Source organism: Gnatocerus cornutus, chromosome 8 (genome assembly GCF_029298725.1).
Source record: "Gnatocerus cornutus isolate USDA-ARS CGAHR chromosome 8, icGnaCorn1.1, whole genome shotgun sequence".
Classification (NCBI taxonomy): domain Eukaryota; kingdom Metazoa; phylum Arthropoda; class Insecta; order Coleoptera; family Tenebrionidae; genus Gnatocerus; species Gnatocerus cornutus.
Genome location: NC_142240.1, coordinates 16,273,928 through 16,291,889, shown reverse-complemented (window position 1 = coordinate 16,291,889; position 17,962 = coordinate 16,273,928). Strand labels below are relative to the sequence as shown.

General features: G+C 41.3%; 6 protein-coding genes across 7 annotated transcripts; 3 read left to right on the top strand and 3 right to left on the bottom strand.

Moving 5' to 3' along the window:
* Positions 1 to 3,077: 3,077 nt before the first annotated feature.
* On the bottom strand, positions 3,078 to 8,101 carry LOC148170417 (protein FAM177A). Its single transcript, XM_088043683.1, has 3 exons — positions 7,828 to 8,101; positions 7,494 to 7,776; positions 3,078 to 3,305 (listed from the first exon to the last, which is right to left on the bottom strand). Exons 1-2 carry the CDS (start codon positions 8,002 to 8,004, stop codon positions 7,507 to 7,509), a joined length of 447 nt encoding a protein of 148 aa, XP_087899809.1. The 5' UTR covers positions 8,005 to 8,101; the 3' UTR covers positions 3,078 to 3,305; positions 7,494 to 7,506.
* A 964-nt stretch (positions 8,102 to 9,065) lies between these two features.
* mdu (mitotic spindle positioning protein meduse) lies at positions 9,066 to 10,229 on the top strand. The gene is made up of 2 exons (XM_088043862.1): positions 9,066 to 9,250; positions 9,300 to 10,229. The coding sequence occupies exon 2, from the start codon at positions 9,313 to 9,315 to the stop codon at positions 10,015 to 10,017; it is 705 nt and encodes a 234-aa protein (XP_087899988.1). The 5' UTR covers positions 9,066 to 9,250; positions 9,300 to 9,312; the 3' UTR covers positions 10,018 to 10,229.
* Positions 10,230 to 10,231: 2 nt separating this feature from the next.
* On the bottom strand, positions 10,232 to 11,356 carry Zfrp8 (Zinc finger protein RP-8). The gene has a single exon (XM_088043860.1). The coding sequence runs from the start codon at positions 11,302 to 11,304 to the stop codon at positions 10,321 to 10,323; it is 984 nt and encodes a 327-aa protein (XP_087899986.1). The 5' UTR covers positions 11,305 to 11,356; the 3' UTR covers positions 10,232 to 10,320.
* Positions 11,357 to 12,870: 1,514 nt separating this feature from the next.
* LOC148170414 (sphingomyelin phosphodiesterase-like) lies at positions 12,871 to 15,614 on the top strand. Of its 2 annotated transcripts, XM_088043441.1 has the most exons (11): positions 12,872 to 12,992; positions 13,040 to 13,100; positions 13,200 to 13,327; positions 13,375 to 13,486; positions 13,699 to 13,869; positions 13,936 to 14,662; positions 14,708 to 14,808; positions 14,857 to 15,009; positions 15,073 to 15,182; positions 15,230 to 15,417; positions 15,463 to 15,614. In XM_088043441.1, exons 1-11 carry the CDS (start codon positions 12,990 to 12,992, stop codon positions 15,596 to 15,598), a joined length of 1,890 nt encoding a protein of 629 aa, XP_087899567.1. In that variant the 5' UTR covers positions 12,872 to 12,989; the 3' UTR covers positions 15,599 to 15,614. The 2 variants fall into 2 exon arrangements, with proteins under 2 accessions (XP_087899566.1, XP_087899567.1); XM_088043440.1 differs by having other exon boundaries at positions 12,871 to 12,992; positions 14,857 to 15,182.
* Positions 15,615 to 15,626: 12 nt separating this feature from the next.
* Positions 15,627 to 16,368, bottom strand: LOC148170413 (uncharacterized). The gene is made up of 2 exons (XM_088043443.1): positions 16,042 to 16,368; positions 15,627 to 15,995 (listed from the first exon to the last, which is right to left on the bottom strand). Exons 1-2 carry the CDS (start codon positions 16,360 to 16,362, stop codon positions 15,627 to 15,629), a joined length of 690 nt encoding a protein of 229 aa, XP_087899569.1. The 5' UTR covers positions 16,363 to 16,368.
* Positions 16,369 to 16,370: 2 nt separating this feature from the next.
* Positions 16,371 to 17,075, top strand: LOC148170412 (uncharacterized). Its single transcript, XM_088043442.1, has one exon. It carries the CDS (start codon positions 16,371 to 16,373, stop codon positions 17,073 to 17,075), a length of 705 nt encoding a protein of 234 aa, XP_087899568.1.
* Positions 17,076 to 17,962: the final 887 nt, after the last annotated feature.

Below are 17,962 nucleotides of genomic sequence, written 5' to 3'. Positions count from 1 at the left end.
TAAAGAACAAACTTAACGGTTTTCATAAATGTAAACAGTGTTTTCGCACCGATTTCATTTTTTTAAATGTCACAGCCCTTTAGCACTTCAATTACGTTCAATAAACAATATAAAATTTCAGGTTTAATTACGTTTTTTATTAGTTACCGAAGAAAATTATAATGGGTTCAAAGAAAAATTAATTTTTAACTTATAAACAAAGCTCTTGTCCTTTAGTATACAAATTTACAATTAAATACATTTATAATAAAAAAAACAAAGAAATTGAAGTTCAAAACTATCCATTGAAACTTTCAATTCTTCGAACAATTGAGGGCATCTTCCAGTTTTTCACGAACACATGAAAAAAATAACAATCAAAACTCATAATGTAATGTATTTTTGTACTCACACTGTCGGAAAAGAAAAGTCTATTGCTGATAACACAACTCATGTCCAAATAAATTCTTTTCCGTTCTGGCGCCAAAAAATCACACCCAGATCGACTCTTCGGAAGTGTGAATTCTTTCCATGAACATTTACGGTAACTTCATTGATTTCTGAATCGGCTTGCAATTAAGGCATTGCGAACTTGCCTTCCTTCTGTTAGTAATGGATCGACATGACGGGCTACTGGTGCTGCGACAACATTTTGAAGCTCTAGATTAAAAATTCCTGCAAAGAAAAAAGAAACAGTTAAAACAATTTTTTTTACTGCTGTAAATATAGATACCATCGCAATCGTTGTTTCCGTCATCTTCATTTAAATCTGGTATGTTATGTTGAATACATAAGTTGTGTAAAACAACACATGCATTCACAATATGACCAGCTCGTTGAGGAGAATAGTGTAAAACTCGATGTTTCAATAGACATCTGAACCTATTTTTTAGAACTCCATTACACCGTTCAATAATGCTCCTTACACGTTTCTGAGCAGTGTTATAGTTATGTTCTGGAGTATTCGGAGCTAGTTCTTCATCCAGGGGTGTCAAACACCAAGGTCGCAGAGCATAACCAGAATCTCCTAAGAAAACAAAATAAGAAAAATAATTCAAAAAAAATAATACGTACCTAGTAGATAATAAGTACCACGTCTATCTTCATAAATTCTTCTCATTACTGGCAGCACATTTGAATTATTCCAAATAAAAGAGTCATGTGAACTTCCTGGATGCGAAGCATTTACATTTAAAATTCGGAGAGATGAATCGCAAATCAGTTGGACGTTTAAAGAATGGTATCCTTTACGATTGATGTAGATATGGGCTGGTCGTTCAGGATCGTCAGTTGGAGGAGCAACAATTGCCACGTGGGTACAGTCAATACAACCAACAACACCAGGAAAGTTGTATTTTTGAAAAAACTGAAGTTGAACTGCATCCAATTCTGCATAACTTCTTGGGAACTTTACATATTCTCCAAAAATTGCAGGGCTGTTTAAGGCATCACTCACTTCGGAAATACAACGGCTCACTGAGGCTTGAGACATGGACATAAACACATTTGAACCGACGTCCATTTGGTAACTCCCTGATGCAAAAAAACGAAGCGCAGCCAAGACCTACAAGAATCAAAACTCAAATGTGCGCTTGTGTTCTGTTTTGTATGATTAACGAGTTTTGCATTTATACTTACACGAACAGGAATTTCTAAATCAGTTGCTCTACTCGGGGGCCTTAAGTAGGGTGACACTATCTCCACAACAAAATTAAACAAGTCTTTGGAAATACGGAAGAAAGTTCTAAACTGGTCGTTGTTTAAAGATGATAAGGCATCGACACGCGATCGGGGCTGCCGTGGAGCTTCCACCACAGTTGCTGTTGCTGCTTCTTCTTCTTCCTCTTCATCCAACAAGTCCAACATTAGCAATTCTTCCATTTTCAAACAAATATTGCTTGAAACGCAGTTCTGATAGTTAGAACGTTGTAAAAACAACGGATGTACAATACACAACAGTTTTACAAAATGTTCAACACCTAAACACTTGTGTGCACACTTGCAAAGATGCTCAAGCTCTTTTAAGGTTAGATCAACCACAAAAGAGCGCGAAAAGTTACAAAAAACCGCCAAACGAAAAAGAAATCTCTCTCGCGGATTCAACTCGATCGGTATTTTAGACCGCACGTGTTAAATCGTACGAGTCGTGTCGAACGGGTGAGATTACGATGTTGCCAGATCGACTTTCGCGTATACGACTCGCTGTATGGATTCATCGTTCGCATCGAGTCATCGGTGAAAAGTCGTATACGACTCGTATACGTCTCAACTCGAACGGTTCAAGAATACGGCTCTTTGAACATAGAAATAGTCTCACCTGGTAAAAAGTTCAAATTATCGCGAGTTCAAAATATAGTGTGATTCAAATACCCGAAAAAAAGAGAAGAAAAAATTGAATTAAACGAAAGTTTGAAGGCAAACAGACAATAGTCAGAATAAACAAACCAATCAGAAAAGAGAACTAAAATCCACTCCACTTTGAAGAAATATCGTAAAACTAATCTTTTCTAAGCTATGAATTCTTCTGGTGAAACGGATTTATGTAACAACTAAACTTCCAAGAACCCTTAAACTTCAAATTATCGAGAGTCTACTGTATTTATTGGTACAAAACCGATTTTATGGTATACACAAAAAAAATTGTTAGATCGCCCAACATTTCCGAAAAAATTCTCGACCTCTCCACTTTAATTCGTAAACTAACGTCATTATCTTTATGCAGACAACCGTTTCCTATAAAAAATAAAGTCACCCCATCTCTGATAAGGTTAATTTCGAAAATTTGCTATCGATCCGCTTCCATTTTGTTGCAGAGGGCGTCGAAATGACCAAGCCGCGTGTGGGGTGGAGTTTCGGCCATTATCCTTGTCTCCCCCAGGATTATTACGAGCTTATCTTCCGCATTAGATACAGTGTGTGTCTAAAGTGTCCCTCGTGACCGTACGTGAAATTATTCACGATATGGCCCGCCATCATCCTCCCAAGACGTGAATCACGTCCGGGGATATAACGTCTTCCTTGCTGCGACCATAAAAAAAACATGCATCAAATTTTATGACCAAGGGAAGGAATCGACGAATCTGGTAAACGACGTCACGTGTTTTGTTTAATGATTTATTTTTCAAAGAGAGAACTTAAATGGTAACATCACAACGTGCTTATGCAACACCTAGAATAGAATTGCAAAGTTAATGGACTATTTTGTATACGTAGACTATAAAATATAAATATAATCTTTCGGAATAATAATTATTATCCTTTAAGTGTTCCCTGCGAAGAGAAGTAAATATTTTTCAAGCAGCAACAAGTAGCAGTGCGGTGAATATCTGGAAAAAAGAGTCAACGATTAGCAGCGGAAGTGGATCGAAATTAGAAATTAAAAAGCGCCTCAAGGTTCTCTCAAAGAACCTTCGCTATTCCGCAATAAATTTCGCGACTCGTCTGAAACATGGCGGTTTTAAGCCCGGATATAATACATATTTTTGGAGGAATTAGATCCCCGCCCGCCGCCCCCATCTATTGACAGAATGAGCGATCGCCGCCCCCTACTCGCCCACATATTACTTTTTGCCCTCGTCGTCTCCATTTACCACTTTGAAGACGATGAATGGCTCGTCTTCAGTTAGCGTCCTCGTTGGCAACGACCCCCATTTGATGGATTACACATTGTCAGGTACACGTGACGTGTAAATAACTTATTAGCGGGTGGGCTCAGGTTGTTCATGCGTGCCACTGGATGTATTGATCTATATGTGGAGTCATCCATCAGTGTATTTCGAGGCCGCGGGCCCCGGAGACTCCGTGCAGCGGTCCTTGTAACTGTTGCCTTTCGTTTTAGATCGAGGAGATGAAGAGCACTCGTCTGGTCGACGCCCTTTCCCGTGACAAAGACGAGCCATTAGCCGCGTTTGAAGCCGCCACCGCGTTCACGTCAAACTTGACATCGCGTCATGGCTCCGGGCAAATCCGGGCCGTCGGCTATCTTCCGGGCGACGAACGTGAATATAGCGATTGAGAGGGAATGGCGAACGGCACAGTCTAAGCGGCGATCAGGGGCGGATTTGCAGAATTCGAAATTAACACCAAAACAAAGCTTGAGACACTCCGGGTACTGGATTTTACTACTGGGCCGGAACGACGCGAAAGAGATTGAGAACAAATTGCACAAGTTACTTAAAACACTTGTAGACTTAAGTCTCCAGTTGTTTACTTAAAACCGGTAAAAACCCCTTTTTTTCTGTTTCCCCTTTATCCATCGGTCCAACGCCCTTAAGAATAAAAGCAAACTAATCAAAATCTGGTTAAACGAGTGCTGGAGGGTCTCGTGTCGGAATGACCATGCACTCTTCGCCTGAGTGAACCTTGGGCAAATATTATGGGTAAACAGGGTGTGGAACAGGGGCGTGCCGCGCTGGACATTGCTTGATTTATAGCTGACCCGCGCTCACGCTAAACGACATATAATTAGCCGAAAATGGACTCGTGCTGGGCTGGACATTGGTCACTCTGGTTCTCTTCCGACTGGTTTACCATGAAAGAAAGTGTGCTGGGGCGGAAACCGGGACTAAGTAATTTTGTTATATCAAGTGAACAAGTTGATTGTTTCCTCTTCCGGAGAAAATCCGGTTTGCGCAAAAATTTTCGAAATCGCCCTGTATACTGGGTGATTTTGAAATAGAGGCAGAAAAAAAATCCATTACAGCTTATTGTAAATGAAAGAATTTGGCAAGTTTCGTTTTTTAAATTGCTGTCTCAGTTTCAAGACAAAAATTGAAGAAATTGATTCCAATTTTCATGCTACGCCAATGATTACTAAGGTTACTATGCATAGGTACATTATTAACGAACAAAATGCTCTGCGTTGTTGTTAAGATTATTTTGTGTATATCAGTGGCGCCGAGTAAGATCGGGATTTTAGAATTTTTACATTTACCTTAAAATTAAAAAAAAATCACTGAAAACGTCTTTTCCGCTCCTATTTCAAAATCACCCTGTATAAGTAAATTTTGACTGCGGTTTTTAACCGTTTCTCGCGGCAGCCCCCTCAGATTTTTCGTCCCATTTTGATTGGCTCCTCGACGTGCTGTGGCACAAATTCAGCTTGCACCACCGCCGCCATATGCAAATGTTGTAACCAAATTATATACTCGCACCGCGCATATATAATTCAGTGTTCAGACTGTGATCTGCATGGGGGTAAGTCGGTATGAGTCCTTTACCGTCTGCCGGTTATCTCCACGGAACATCTGTAACGTGCGTTTGGTAACGCCCGACCTCACAACTCCTCTCTAATCATGAAAAACCCTTTTTTGTTGTTAATTCGGCTCAGGTAGATGTACAGCTGGATTGTATGCAAATTTTGAATGCAACTGTTCCATATTGCCCGGCGACCGGAACAGAAACTACCTGGAATGGGGCACAAAAAACGGAAGATTCACCGCAACGTCCGACAACAGGAGAAACGAAAGGGGTCAGGACACGTCAAAATAGGGATTTTTCAGTTGAGATTAAAATCGACGCGCCACTAAAAGAAATTTTAATCTGGAAACTTAAAAAGGCTACAACTCGTCTTACGATCCTTAATCGTGCTTAAAATAAACTTCGCAGAAGTTTTTTCCAACAACTTCTCCGGTATAATTGTTCTGGAAATTTATTACGTTTGTCTTCATCAGCTCTGTTATCTCAAATTTCTTTAATTATTTCGTTGTCTCTTGGCTTGTCTTGATCAAGTATCTCGGGTTGTACAACACCGGTATCGAATTATTCTTAATAAAAGCGGAATTTCATTTCGCTGCCCATTTTTTGCACGGCAATAAGTTATTTTTTCGTCAAAAGATTAATTTAATTTTCCGTTTTCCTGAATAATTAGTCAATAAAGGACAAAACGTCCTTTGGGTTTTCGTTTCCAATAACCCATCGCCCCCTTCCTCCCCAAATTATGCCCTCACTGTTAACTGTCACCCTTACACATGTCCACTCCTCAGGTAGAGCGACCCTTTGACCCCGGCGGGTGCCCTTACCGCCCTTCATAAACCCCTAACACCATGTCCAGCTGGCCAGTGTCCGGTTGAACGCATGCGTGCTCAAGAATCGATCGGCAACAACACGAGGGTGGCTCTCCCCGGCTTGCCATTGGTCGGGCGGGGCTTCAGCATCCGGGTAATTACCCTGGACCAGGGACGTGGTCCCTTCACCCCGTCCGCCCGCTCACACGTCCTACAATGTTGGAGCTTTCCCTTACCGCGCACCGCGCCAAACACCCCCAAATGATAAATAACCCCCGACAGGGAAACGCTCTCAATGCTCACGAATGATTAATTAGCCCCACCGATAGATGTAACTAGTGTCGGGGGAAGGGGGTTTTAACACTTTTAAGGAACACAAAAGGAGGAAGAAGTGGACGGGGTGTTTGCGGTGGCGGAGTGTTTGCAGGAATTTTAGTTGCGATAAATAGATTATGGCGGAAAACAAATTCTTTTTGGGGATTAGATTCAAGAACATGATTTATTGCATATATGGCTGGCCCAAAAATATCTCCAATTCTAAACAAATTATAACATTTGAAATGGGTTTTTTCGCCTTTCGACTACAAGTATCTGGTCTTTTGAGCCGGATAAGTTCGATAATTTTAAGTGAAAATAACATAATTCCGTCATGAATCATAGCAGATAAAAAGATCAGAAAAACCACTTAACCAGTTGCAAGAACACTTGATCCTCACACAAGATAAAACGCAATCGTCGATGTTTGCGTTTGATAAAAATCCCAACTATTTCGCCTCTATCCGATAATAAACTTTTATTACACCCGTCAAACTTGGTGGAGTGTTTGAATTTTGATGGATGGCGCTCAATCATTCCTTCGCAAGTTATGAAGACAAAAAACTCCGAACATTCTAATGAGTGTCAGTTTCTCTTCGCGAATTTGAACTTGTACGTTGCATATTAAATAAGACAAACGTTCTCGGCCTCGGAAAAACCCCAACGAAGAAAAGTTTGAGTAATTTCGTAAAGTTGAGGCGTCTGTCGACAATACGGGGATGACGTCACGTCGATGGATCGAGCCACGCCGTTTAAAAACTCTCACTAATTATGAATGAGAGAGAGTCGACGACGTCTTGCGTAGCAGCAGCGTACTAAAGCCGAGTAGTAGGGCTAGGTCATGGTTCTTTACGGCTTTTTCTTATTCCTTTTTGAAAAAAGTTGGCGAGCGCGCCGCGGAACAGCTTTTAAATTGCTGTTTAAAATTCCAACTTTGTTTTAGTGCTTTAGAGTGGAGCACGAGCTGACTCGAGAAATCTCTTTTTAAAAATACACCCACTTAGCGCTCAGCTGACTGCCAACGCCTCGCCGTACTTCTTACTTTATTTACAATTGTAATTTCTTCACTCTCGCTTTCGCGAAAAGTTCAGATTTAAAGATCCGACCTTCACGAGTTACAAGAAAAAGTTGTGTACGGTGCAATTGGTGTATTATTGGTTGCATAACTCCGAATTTATCTTTATTGTTTTATACCTGTTTGTTACATTTAGACCTCTACGGGTTGGGGCTGCTTTGTATTGATCTCATTCAAATTGAAATTCTCAGTGGAGGCCTCCGACCATCCTTGCTTCTTGTCGTGCTCAGCTTTAGACTCAGCCTCTCTCTTCTTATACTCTTCCAATTCGAAATAATATTTCGGGGTTGTGATCCCGAAGAAGGCCGCCAGAAACTCCCCAATTGAATCAACTACCGCCAAAGTGCCGGCACCTGCACGCCATGTCTTGTACCAAACCCACGGCCCCCAAGTTAAAGTGCTCTGAAACATGAAACGTCGACTGCGCCATCTATACGCAAACCTTTGACTTACAGGATCAACAACAGCCTGCTCCTCCTTGGGTGTGTTGTCTACCTCATCATCACTATACTCCTCCAAAATACCATCACTGAAGTGGAGGATCCGCTTCGGAGTTTTCACTTTAATAGCCGCCTCGCCATCACCTGCCACCACTTTATTTCGATGCTCGTCGGGGTTTATTAGAGTCATCACTGCGCTTTTTTTAAGAATTTAGTAAACAGTGTCACTACACCAAATGTCAGTTTGACGTTTCACAGTGCTGCCATCTCACCACCACCGACAGGATTACACTTGGATAACTGTATCGTGCGATACCATGGTCTACTTTTTGAAACTGTAAATGGGAGCTGGTCCATGACCTCCATGGGATTGGAATCTCCGAAATTCAATGGGAGGGGACGTACGTCGGGACTTGAAGCCGACGCGGTGGTAGGCAGATGACGGGTGACTCAGGATGGCACACAGGGGCGGCCCCAGGGGGGAACCCAAGCACGGAAATCCTATTAATTGCATTCAAGTGTGTTTTTGTGTTTTTTATCTTTCGTCCACTTAATTGCAACACTTTATTATCGATGAGGTGATGAGCAATCTGATTTATCTGGGAATCAAATAAAAATCATCTTCGAGTCATGTCTTTGATTGAAGGCGCATTCTTTTGTTCAAGTGATTTGGCATTGACTAATTTAAGGTGAAAACATTGATAAAAGAGATTCTGTTAGTCATTATTCAATGTATTTTTATATAAATTGGTATTTTACGACATATTTTCTTCATAATCTCAAAATTGACATTTGTCAAAGTGATAGAATCGAAAAGATGTAATCAAAGACACTTTGGAATGTCAAGGGCGACTTAGATTGAGTGAATGCAACGATGGATCACGCATTTAAATACGAGTCCGGCTCTGTGCAAAATACGAAAATTGCGCGGGATAGCCGAAATCTAAACTTTTTTCGCTAAAAAGAAACGCAAATAGGAAAACCAAACAACTGCGAGATTGTAGGTGAAAAAAATTAGCATAATCCAGTTGGCAAATGGTGCCATGACGTCCGGAGAGGTCAAGTTTGTTCATTATTCAAGTAGGCCGGCGAGCCACGTCACATAATAATCGCTCAAAAATCGGATAAATGCCCCGAAAAAATGATAAATTATTGTTCCATTGTCAATTTCACGGATGAATTTCCTTCATTACCGCTCTGTGATTGGAATAATTGAATTATTATCGTAGTTATCCTCGCTCGAGCAATCTCAGACGTACGTTTCTCTTTTGTGTAGGCAACCCAACATGCAGCCAACAACGGTTTTTATCTGTCCCCAAATCAACGTGCCGCGCAAGCATACTTCAAAAACATAAACGATAAAAAGTCGTCTAATGATAACAAAACCGATCGCCAATTAGCAAAAAGTGATGTCAGTACGTTTCCCGCACTTGAAGGTACGTGTGAATGTGTGCATTTCCACATCCTGATTATCCCCATCAACAGGTGTCCTTACAACATGGAAACGGCAGGAAACGAGACTTTCGACCGTATCCAGCGAGAGATCCAGGAAGCGCTTCAACGCGAAAAAGAACTCCGTCAGAAATACAACCTCTTAAATAACAATGAACCTGAAGAGCACACCAACGGGTACAAAACGCCAAGCCCCGAGCCAGCGGCCACCCCCAGAACCTCAGGAACGAACGGTTTCGACAGAGACTCCTCGAAAAACGCACGAAAGTTCGTACAAAACTCCTCCACCAAAGGAGTAATGCAGAAGTTCTTAAGAATGCACGGAAAGATGAGTCTTGTGGCCCTCAAACCCAAGGCTGAGCCCCAAAGAGTGTGGATACCCGACGTGACGTTGGAACCGGCGAAAGTTACAATGGGTGCAGGCAAGATGGTCAGAAATGGGTTCATCCCAGCTGAAGAAAAAATGAAGAGGGAGTTGCAAGAGTTCCAGAGACGTGAAGATGAGTTGAGACGCGAACGGAAGAAGTCACAGCCGGATTTAATGGCGGCTTTGGAACAAGAGCAGGAAATGGAGAAGATGAAGCCTGGACGATCGGTGTCGTTGGTGTACAGTGGGGACCATACAAGGGGGCCTTCTAATGGTTTGAAACGAGCACGGTCGTTATCGGAGCTGCTTGACGGAGACGAAGAAGTTGAGGAATTAAACACGTACTCGTTGATCAAGCAATTCGAGAAAATGAGTCAGTCTTAAGGGAAATTGTGATATAACCGTCCATATTTATAATAGTCAGTACTTCCTAGATTTAGTACAAATCTTGCCGTACTTAAATTAGCTTCAATGCTATTTATTTAATTTATTATTGTCCAGATTTTGGATGCCGTTTAAATTATTGTAATAAATGTTTTCTCACTAGTCTTGCTTTAGTTGGTTTGGTGGTCTTTAATAAAACAATTTCGTTCAAATTGATTTTTATTAGCCATTTGCAAATGTACTTATCTTTTACAATATAATCTTCGCCTTATCAGGGATTATCAAAATATTTATGGCCTGAAATCATCTCTTAACATCCTGCTTGAAAACAAACTCGCTTTTGTATTTATCACCCTCAGGACAACTTTTACTGCAAGTGTAGACCGCAAGGACACCAATATCTAAGTCGTTTTCATGCAAAACCGACAGTAATTGCGGCATAATTTGAAACTCGAACTGTCTAGGGCTTGAACAATATTCACAATCAGGTACAAAGTCTGGTTTTGGCTGATCAGCAATCCACAGCGGTTGTCCCCCACGCTCATACCGTAATATCTGATCAGGATTATCAGCAATTCGTTTTTTGAATTTGGCAAAAGCCTTATCAGGTTCAGAAATAGCATACTTTTCCATGTCGCTATCATCAATATCACTCATACTTCCCAGGTTACCATCACGTTGCATCTCCTCGAATTTCCTTATCTCTTCACTCTCATCCACGGGTTCTTCGGTGTGTTCTTCTTCGTCCATCACCAGCTCAAACTCTCTGAAAAGAATTGAAGACACGCGTTCTTCATCTCCAGTCTCACACTCATTCTTGTGCCCTTCTTTCCAATCAATGACTTGGTGCTCGCGTCCACAGTACGTCGCTCTACCACACTTACTACACTTCTTCTGCCCCCAGCACCCACAAACCTTACACAAAGTCGCCCATTTTGCCACCGAAAAACTCGGATCTTTTCCCTCCCCTGGAGGCTCAGACGAATAATACTCATTCCCCCGTGGAAGACTACACCGGAGGGCCTTCACCTGACAGCATTCAGCCTTCCGACAAATGAAAATAAAGACAGTTCTGTGGAAATTAGCGTCGTCGTCCTCGAACGGGGCATAAACCTGACACAAGAAAATTTGAGGTTGTTGGCACAAATCACACAGGAGGTGTTGGGGTTGGGGAATGTGCCCCAGGTCCAGCCAAGCGGGTTTTCCCCCTATTTTACTGGGGAATTGGTAGCTCTCTACCTGCCAAGACGCGCATGGTTCGGCGAAACCCAAATCCACGCGCGACATTTTGAAAAGTTAGGTTAAGCGCGATAACAGCTGTCAAAGTGACGCGAGAATCATAGAGGTAGGAAAACGAGACGGCCGAGATGGCCGAAATTTAGTAATAAAAAAAATCGGATGTTGTTCTACAGATTTATGATTACATGGAGTAATTATACACCCATGGAGAGATAAAAACAATTTGTATGATGAAATGTCGCGCCTTCTTCTGACACAGAGAAATTAATTAATATTATCGAATGCAATGTTGCGTTAAACATTGTTAACAATAGCACGGAGACGTATTTAAATGATTACAATTGATGACGAAATCACGTGTTTTTAATACAGTTGTAAAAATATTTCATTTCTCAAATTGAAACGTGAGATAAAAAGTTTTTTCTACTTATTTTAAAAGATCTTTTTAGTAGGTATGCAGTCTCAAAAGTAGCTGTTTTACGGACTCATTTAAGTCCCAAAAGTGAGTCTTTTTCGGACTCAATCCCAAAAAGTTGCCATGACAACTAGCATAGTGGTTCAGTGCAATTCCCCTCATTTTCAGCATTCCAAATTTTATGCAAAAAAGTAATTTTTGTGTTTATTATAAACAATCTGATAGTAACCAACTTTGGTGGCATGGTAACAAAAATACGAAGCGGCTAAAGAGCAACGATTGGTCCGCAAAAACTGTATTTTAGGTACTTGTAATAAAACTATATTTTTATTGCAAATTGAAAATTACAACGATTAAAAACTTTTCGTAAAATCGAGCGATTTTCTCACTTTGTACTTACCTACATATAATTTTTTCTTGGATGAAGAAATAGAAAAACAAACTGTAGGAATATTGCGCTATGAAGACAAATAAAAAGCAATTAATTAATTGGGTTGCAAGTTAAATATCGGTGTGACCAAGGTGAGCATGAAAAAACAGTGTCAAAGTATATAAAACACATCGGAAATCCCAAAAAAGATCCTTGGCAAAAAATAATTAGCAAAAAAACAGAATCGCTTCATTACCAAGTACATACAACCAATTAATTGTATAACAAGAATCCATGAAGATCTTAACAATATAATTAGGTATCAATGCCCAAATCGTAAAATTATAAAAATATTGTCCTTGCTAACTACATACACAAAATCCTTTACAGGTCATCAGATAAGAATTAATTTGCCTTTGTTCACAATAAAACGGTTGTGTAGACAAAATGTTAATTAACCCGAGAAACCAACCGCAACTTTAATGAGGTATTATAGATTTAGATTTATCTAATTCAACAAGTGACGTCAGTATGAGACATGTGGGGAATAAAAACTTACGCAAAATGCGGAAAAACGAAAATTGAATAAAATTCAAATGGTAAAACCATGATAATGGCAAACCTCCCCAGAATCCAAATTGGCTATTTTAAAAATGAAACCAAGCGAAATTTTCGTTAAAAAAGGCGAAATTTAGGAACTCCTGTGGATGCGCGTGTTCGCCGATAAAACAACAAATCTTTTTTAATCACTATAAATCCGCAACAGAATCTAATTAGGAGAGCTTCCTGTATAAACGTTTGTTATTGTTAATGTTTGCATTATTATTAAACAAAACCACCGATGTGTAGTTTGTATTTAGTGGGCAGCCTTGAATGTTGAACTGCAGAATAAAATATTAAGGTACAAAATGTTCTCTTGATTCGCGAGTGAAAACCCGCGGAGTCAAGATGGTGAGTGCTTTCATTTTCACTTCTTCCTCCTTTATCAGCTGTTCTAGACACCGAAGCGTTCGAGTGGTCTTCTTCTCTGCGTCCTCATCTACCAACTAACATCGACAGGTGCGTGGTTTTAACTTTAATTGTTGTACTTGCAGTTTGTTTGAACTCATTCATGTAAATAAGTTATGTAACGTCTTTCGTAAACTCTTTAATTTCCAGGGGCCACTCCTATCCACGCAGTGAATGTTCACAACTTCGAAGATCATTGGGATTACAAAATTAAGCCACATAATGAACCGTTAATAAGCGAGTCTACTCGTAATCATGTGTTACCACCAGCGACCAAGGTTCTTATTTATTTATTTCTTCATTTAGAAGCAACCTTGGCTTTCAGGTTGAGGTTCCTGAGAAGAAATTTGTGAAGGAAAACGAGTTCTCGGAACGATCTTCTAAACAACTCGGAGATGCTGTCATCTCGAGGGTTTCCTGTCCTCTCTGTCGGCTCGGTACGCACAATTTTACTTTTAATAAATTCATCGGAAGATCTTAATTTGACTGTCTTACATAAAGGAAAATTTTATGGTCGTGGAAACGTGTTTTTCGTATGGAGCCGGTTTTATTACACCGCAACATACGGAATTGAATTTTTTCGAAGCGACCACACAGATTACATAATTTCACTATTTTTAGATAATTTTTCACTGAATTTCCTCTTTAGGAGTGGGCCTCCTTCAACGCGAAATCACCAAAGGCAAATCCTTCGAAGAGATTCGGGCCCAATTCATCTCCCTCTGCACAACTTTTAAAATTGAAAGCGAAACCGTCTGCACCGGCATCTTCGACACTTTCGGGCCTGAAATTCTCCCAGCTCTAAAAACAGTAACCCTCGGTAAGCCCTTCAAATTTCTCTTCGTTTCCATAATTTTTTATTAATTTTACCATAATTTTATTCTAGGACCTGTGGAAATTTGTGGCCTCTGTCTGGGCGAAGTTTGTGGCAACGTCACCACTCCTGGTCACGAGTGGGAGATTGATTTCCCGGACGTCCCGAAACCCAAAATTGTAGAAAAAGAACCGCCGCAACCAGGATTACCAACTTTTAAAGTTTTACATCTTTCGGACACGCATTACGACCCTGATTATGCAGAAGGCAGTGCCGCCAACTGCGAGGAACCTTTGTGTTGTAGAGCTACAAGTACTCCGCCCTTGACGGGGGATGTTGAACATGCTGGGAAATGGGGGAGCTACCAGAAATGCGATTCTCCGAAGGTTCTTATTGAGAATATGTTGAGGAGCATCGCAAAGGATCATCCCGATATCGATTATATTATCTGGACTGGAGATTTACCACCGCACGATATTTGGAATCAGACTAAAAGTGGGAATTTGGAGATTATAAAAGAAACAGTGCAACAAATGTTTGAGGTTTTTCCTAGCACTCCCATTTTTCCCGCTTTGGGGAACCACGAAGCGATTCCTGCAGGAAGTTTCGCGCCGCCGTGGGTTCACCATCCCAATCATTCCATCTCGTGGTTGTACACGACCATCGCGGACCAGTGGAGGAAATGGTTGCCGGCAAGTGCGGGGAACACTGTTCTCCATGGAGGATTTTACTCAGTTCTTTTACGGCCTGGTTTTCGGATTATTTCTCTGAACACCAATTATTGTCATACTCTCAGTTGGTAAGACTCCACCAAAAGAAGTCGTTAATTGACATGAATTTTTAGGTGGTTAGTGGTCAATAGCACAGACCCTGCGAAAGAACTTCAATGGCTGGCTCATGAGCTCCAGGAAGCGGAAAACCGCGGAGAAAAAGTCCACATTATTGGTAAAACGTGAGACCTCCAACGACAAGCGTAACAAATTAGTTCTTCAGGTCACATTCCACCAGGAACTACCGACTGCATGAAAGTCTGGTCTAGAAACTTTAATGCTTTAGTTGAACGGTACGAAGACACAGTTCAAGGGCAATTTTACGGTCACACCCACGCAGATGAGTTCGAAGTTTTTTACGACTTAGAATCGAGCAGTAAGGAGATAAAAAGGAGGAGGAAATACAGAAAGAAAGATAAACAAAAATTCAAATTTACAGGCAAGCCAGTGGGGGTGGCGTATTTGGGCCCATCTGTCACCACGTTCGAAAATCACAATCCAGCTTACAGGATATACTACGTGGATGGTGACCACGACAACACCACCAGAGTAAGAATCAACTCCTGGGGATCATTTTTTACAGAGTGAGATTGCAGGAGGTTGTCGATCACGAAACGTGGACTTTTGACCTGGAGGAAGCCAACAAAGACGGGCAGGAACCAAAGTGGTACCGGCTGTACTCTGCCAAAAATGCCTTCAAGATGCAGGCGCTGCGCCCCAAGGACTGGTCGAAGCTAATTGATGACCTCGTGGAGGATCCTGATCTATTTGAACTGTTTTACAAGTGAGTAACTTCAGCTTCTTTGACTCCTTCTGATCGTCTTCTCAGGTATTACTACCGCGACAGTCCAGCGAGGCCAACCTGTGGCGCTAAATGCAAGTTGCAGATCCTGTGCGACTTAAGAAGTGGTAGATCGCAAGAAAGACACAAGCTCTGTCACGACTTGGAACTGATTTTTAACTAATAAAACTTCCACAAGACTCTTTTATTATTTATAAGTGCACAAAACAATAAGGATGCTTCTTGTCACATAAATCCGCGTGATCCACGACTTCCTCTAAAGTCGGAAGAAAAGCATACAGAGATTTCATCCCTTTAACAGTGCTATTTCCATCCAAAACCTTCTGCATCCCCCAGACGAACGGTGCTCCTTTGCAAACCAACAGTTGGACACAATCAGAGTCCTCATCCAAGGCGCGTTCTTTAATATACATGATAATATGTTCGGGTAAATCCTTGTCTTTGATGTGGGTAAACATCTTCATGACCTCCGGAGTGCTCATCATCCAATCTAAAGGAGTTCCATCTCTGACAGTTCGTGCTTGGGTGATTTGCGATGGTCGTGACAATGAGGAACTTATCTGTAATACGAAGATGTAGCACCGACCCTATTAAACTTACCATTACCAGTTGAGCGACAAAGATGATGGCGTTGACCGCAATGGCTCCGATTCTCTTCGAATCGAAACCTAACACCCTCAAAAATCCAGAGAAGATATTCCCAGTGGCTTCACCACCATCGCCTTTTCGGTGCGTTTTTCCAAACGCTTCGCTCACGAGTTGGGCCACACCGTTCGCTTGGTCAATTCCCAGCAGCTTTCCTGCGAGTTGAAACCCGGATTTTAACTTGCCGAAGACTGTTCTTTCTTCGGCGGAGGAGATTGCTAACAATGCGAAGAGGAGCACAACCAACATGGTCGAAGGTTCAACGGTGTCTGAACTTCGCATGGTCTGTCATGTGGAAGATGAAGATAATTGTTTCCGACGACACAAAAGTCAATGTTCGTTGTGTCGTTGTCGCGAAGATGTTCTTGTTGTTGGTGGTGCTCACAATCCCAGTTGCCATCCCTCAAGATATTTCTTCGTTGGTGGATGTAAAGACTTTGAGTGAGTTGCCGTTGGAGAAGCTCCTCCAGGTCAGAAGTACGTTTAAAGAAGACGTGGAGGAAAAGGCCGAGGAGAAGTTAGAACCAGAGGCGTTGGCCCTTCAGTCAAAACGCAAGAACAATGATCGGGGCGGTTACCACGTCCATTACGAAGAAGACAATTCGAAGAAAAGTGGGAAAAAGAGCGTCCAGAGTATTTTCCAGATCTCTGTGACGACGTTGGCTTTCTTAGCTTTTGGTGGCTACTTGTTGTGTCTTCTGGTGCAAGCTATCAAAGGTAAGACCACGACGATGGTAGTGGACATGACGACTATGCCTCCTGCTGCTTTCTTTCGCCCTGTGCGTCGCCGAAGGCCAACTAGGAGACCCATTAGGGTACAGAGACCAACTCGAGGGTCTTACAACCCTCGGCCAAGAACGAAAAGGGACGTCTGGCCTGAAGCCGACCCTGAGAACCTCTATTACGCACTCGTGCACTTATCCGAAGCTTACACCAATTACCACACAATTGATTACCGCAAATTGAACTTCACAGCGAGTTCGTATGTAAACTAATAAAGTGTTATCTCTTCACGGTTGTTTTTTTGGTGTTGTTATCGACAAGATCGTAAAACTGGCGTGAGTTGAGGTCGTACAAGACCAGAAGTCGTAGCAGACCTTCGTGTAAACTGGACATCAACGACAATTTTAATAAACTGTAATCATAATATTAATAATGATCATAAAACCCATAATAAAGTGTAAAGTGATATTTCCAAGTATTTACGACAACTATACGATTACCACAGTCAACTTAATAGTAATTTGAATTCACGCAGAGACAAGAATAATTTCTCATATTTCTTCTTTCAGGACCTTATGTTAGTCGTGCGGACCAACGATTTGAACCGTGTTAAGAGTCTCGAATGTGACTTCTAACTTCATGGTCCACCACAGCGCCATTAGATTTGATAAATGCCCTTTTTCTGCCGGTGCATCGGATAATAAACGCACGGCAATCATTCTTACGCAAACAAGGAAAAGTAAATAGGCGACAAACGAGATCGAGAGAAAAATTCTTTCACAAAAATGTACACATGACACTTAATAATTGATTATCCGCCTTAATTGGATGCACCGGCTATTTTTCCATTCACTGGCGTGAAAATAGCGGGTTAACGTGTCACGTGAAAAATTAGCGACGAGCCAGATTTTGACAGTTTTATGTTTCAAAACGTTTGAATTTTTTAAGGAAATTCCAAGGTAAATATTAATAAAACATTAACGTTTATCATTTTAATAGGACTACTTGTGGAATTAAAAATTTATATTTATTTCGGGCTGACAAATTGAGATAAATTATAATGCGAGTTCTGTTATGCAGGGGCGTAGCAGAGCGTGGAGAACAAGGATTAAATGATGATATCGGTGTAACACGGCGTGCTGTTTTGCGGCACTGAAAA

Bases quoted from the DNA above. Each gene is read 5' to 3' on its own strand.
- Zfrp8 (XM_088043860.1), bottom strand. From the start codon at position 11,304: ATGTCGCGCGTGGATTTGGGTTTCGCCGAACCATGCGCGTCTTGGCAG.
- LOC148170414 (XM_088043440.1), top strand. The intron at 13,870-13,935 runs GTAAGCCCTTCA...ATTTTATTCTAG, and splicing joins TCTAAAAACAGTAACCCTCG to GACCTGTGGAAATTTGTGGC. The intron at 15,183-15,229 runs GTAAGAATCAAC...GTGAGATTGCAG, and splicing joins ACCACGACAACACCACCAGA to GAGGTTGTCGATCACGAAAC.
- LOC148170417 (XM_088043683.1), bottom strand. From the start codon at position 8,004: ATGACTCTAATAAACCCCGACGAGCATCGAAATAAAGTGGTGGCAGGT. The intron at 7,777-7,827 runs GTAAGTCAAAGG...TTCATGTTTCAG, and splicing joins AGCAGGCTGTTGTTGATCCT to AGCACTTTAACTTGGGGGCC.
- LOC148170413 (XM_088043443.1), bottom strand. From the start codon at position 16,362: ATGCGAAGTTCAGACACCGTTGAACCTTCGACCATGTTGGTTGTGCTC. The intron at 15,996-16,041 runs GTAATGGTAAGT...TTCGTATTACAG, and splicing joins TCATCTTTGTCGCTCAACTG to ATAAGTTCCTCATTGTCACG.
- LOC148170412 (XM_088043442.1), top strand. From the start codon at position 16,371: ATGTGGAAGATGAAGATAATTGTTTCCGACGACACAAAAGTCAATGTT.
- mdu (XM_088043862.1), top strand. From the start codon at position 9,313: ATGGAAACGGCAGGAAACGAGACTTTCGACCGTATCCAGCGAGAGATC.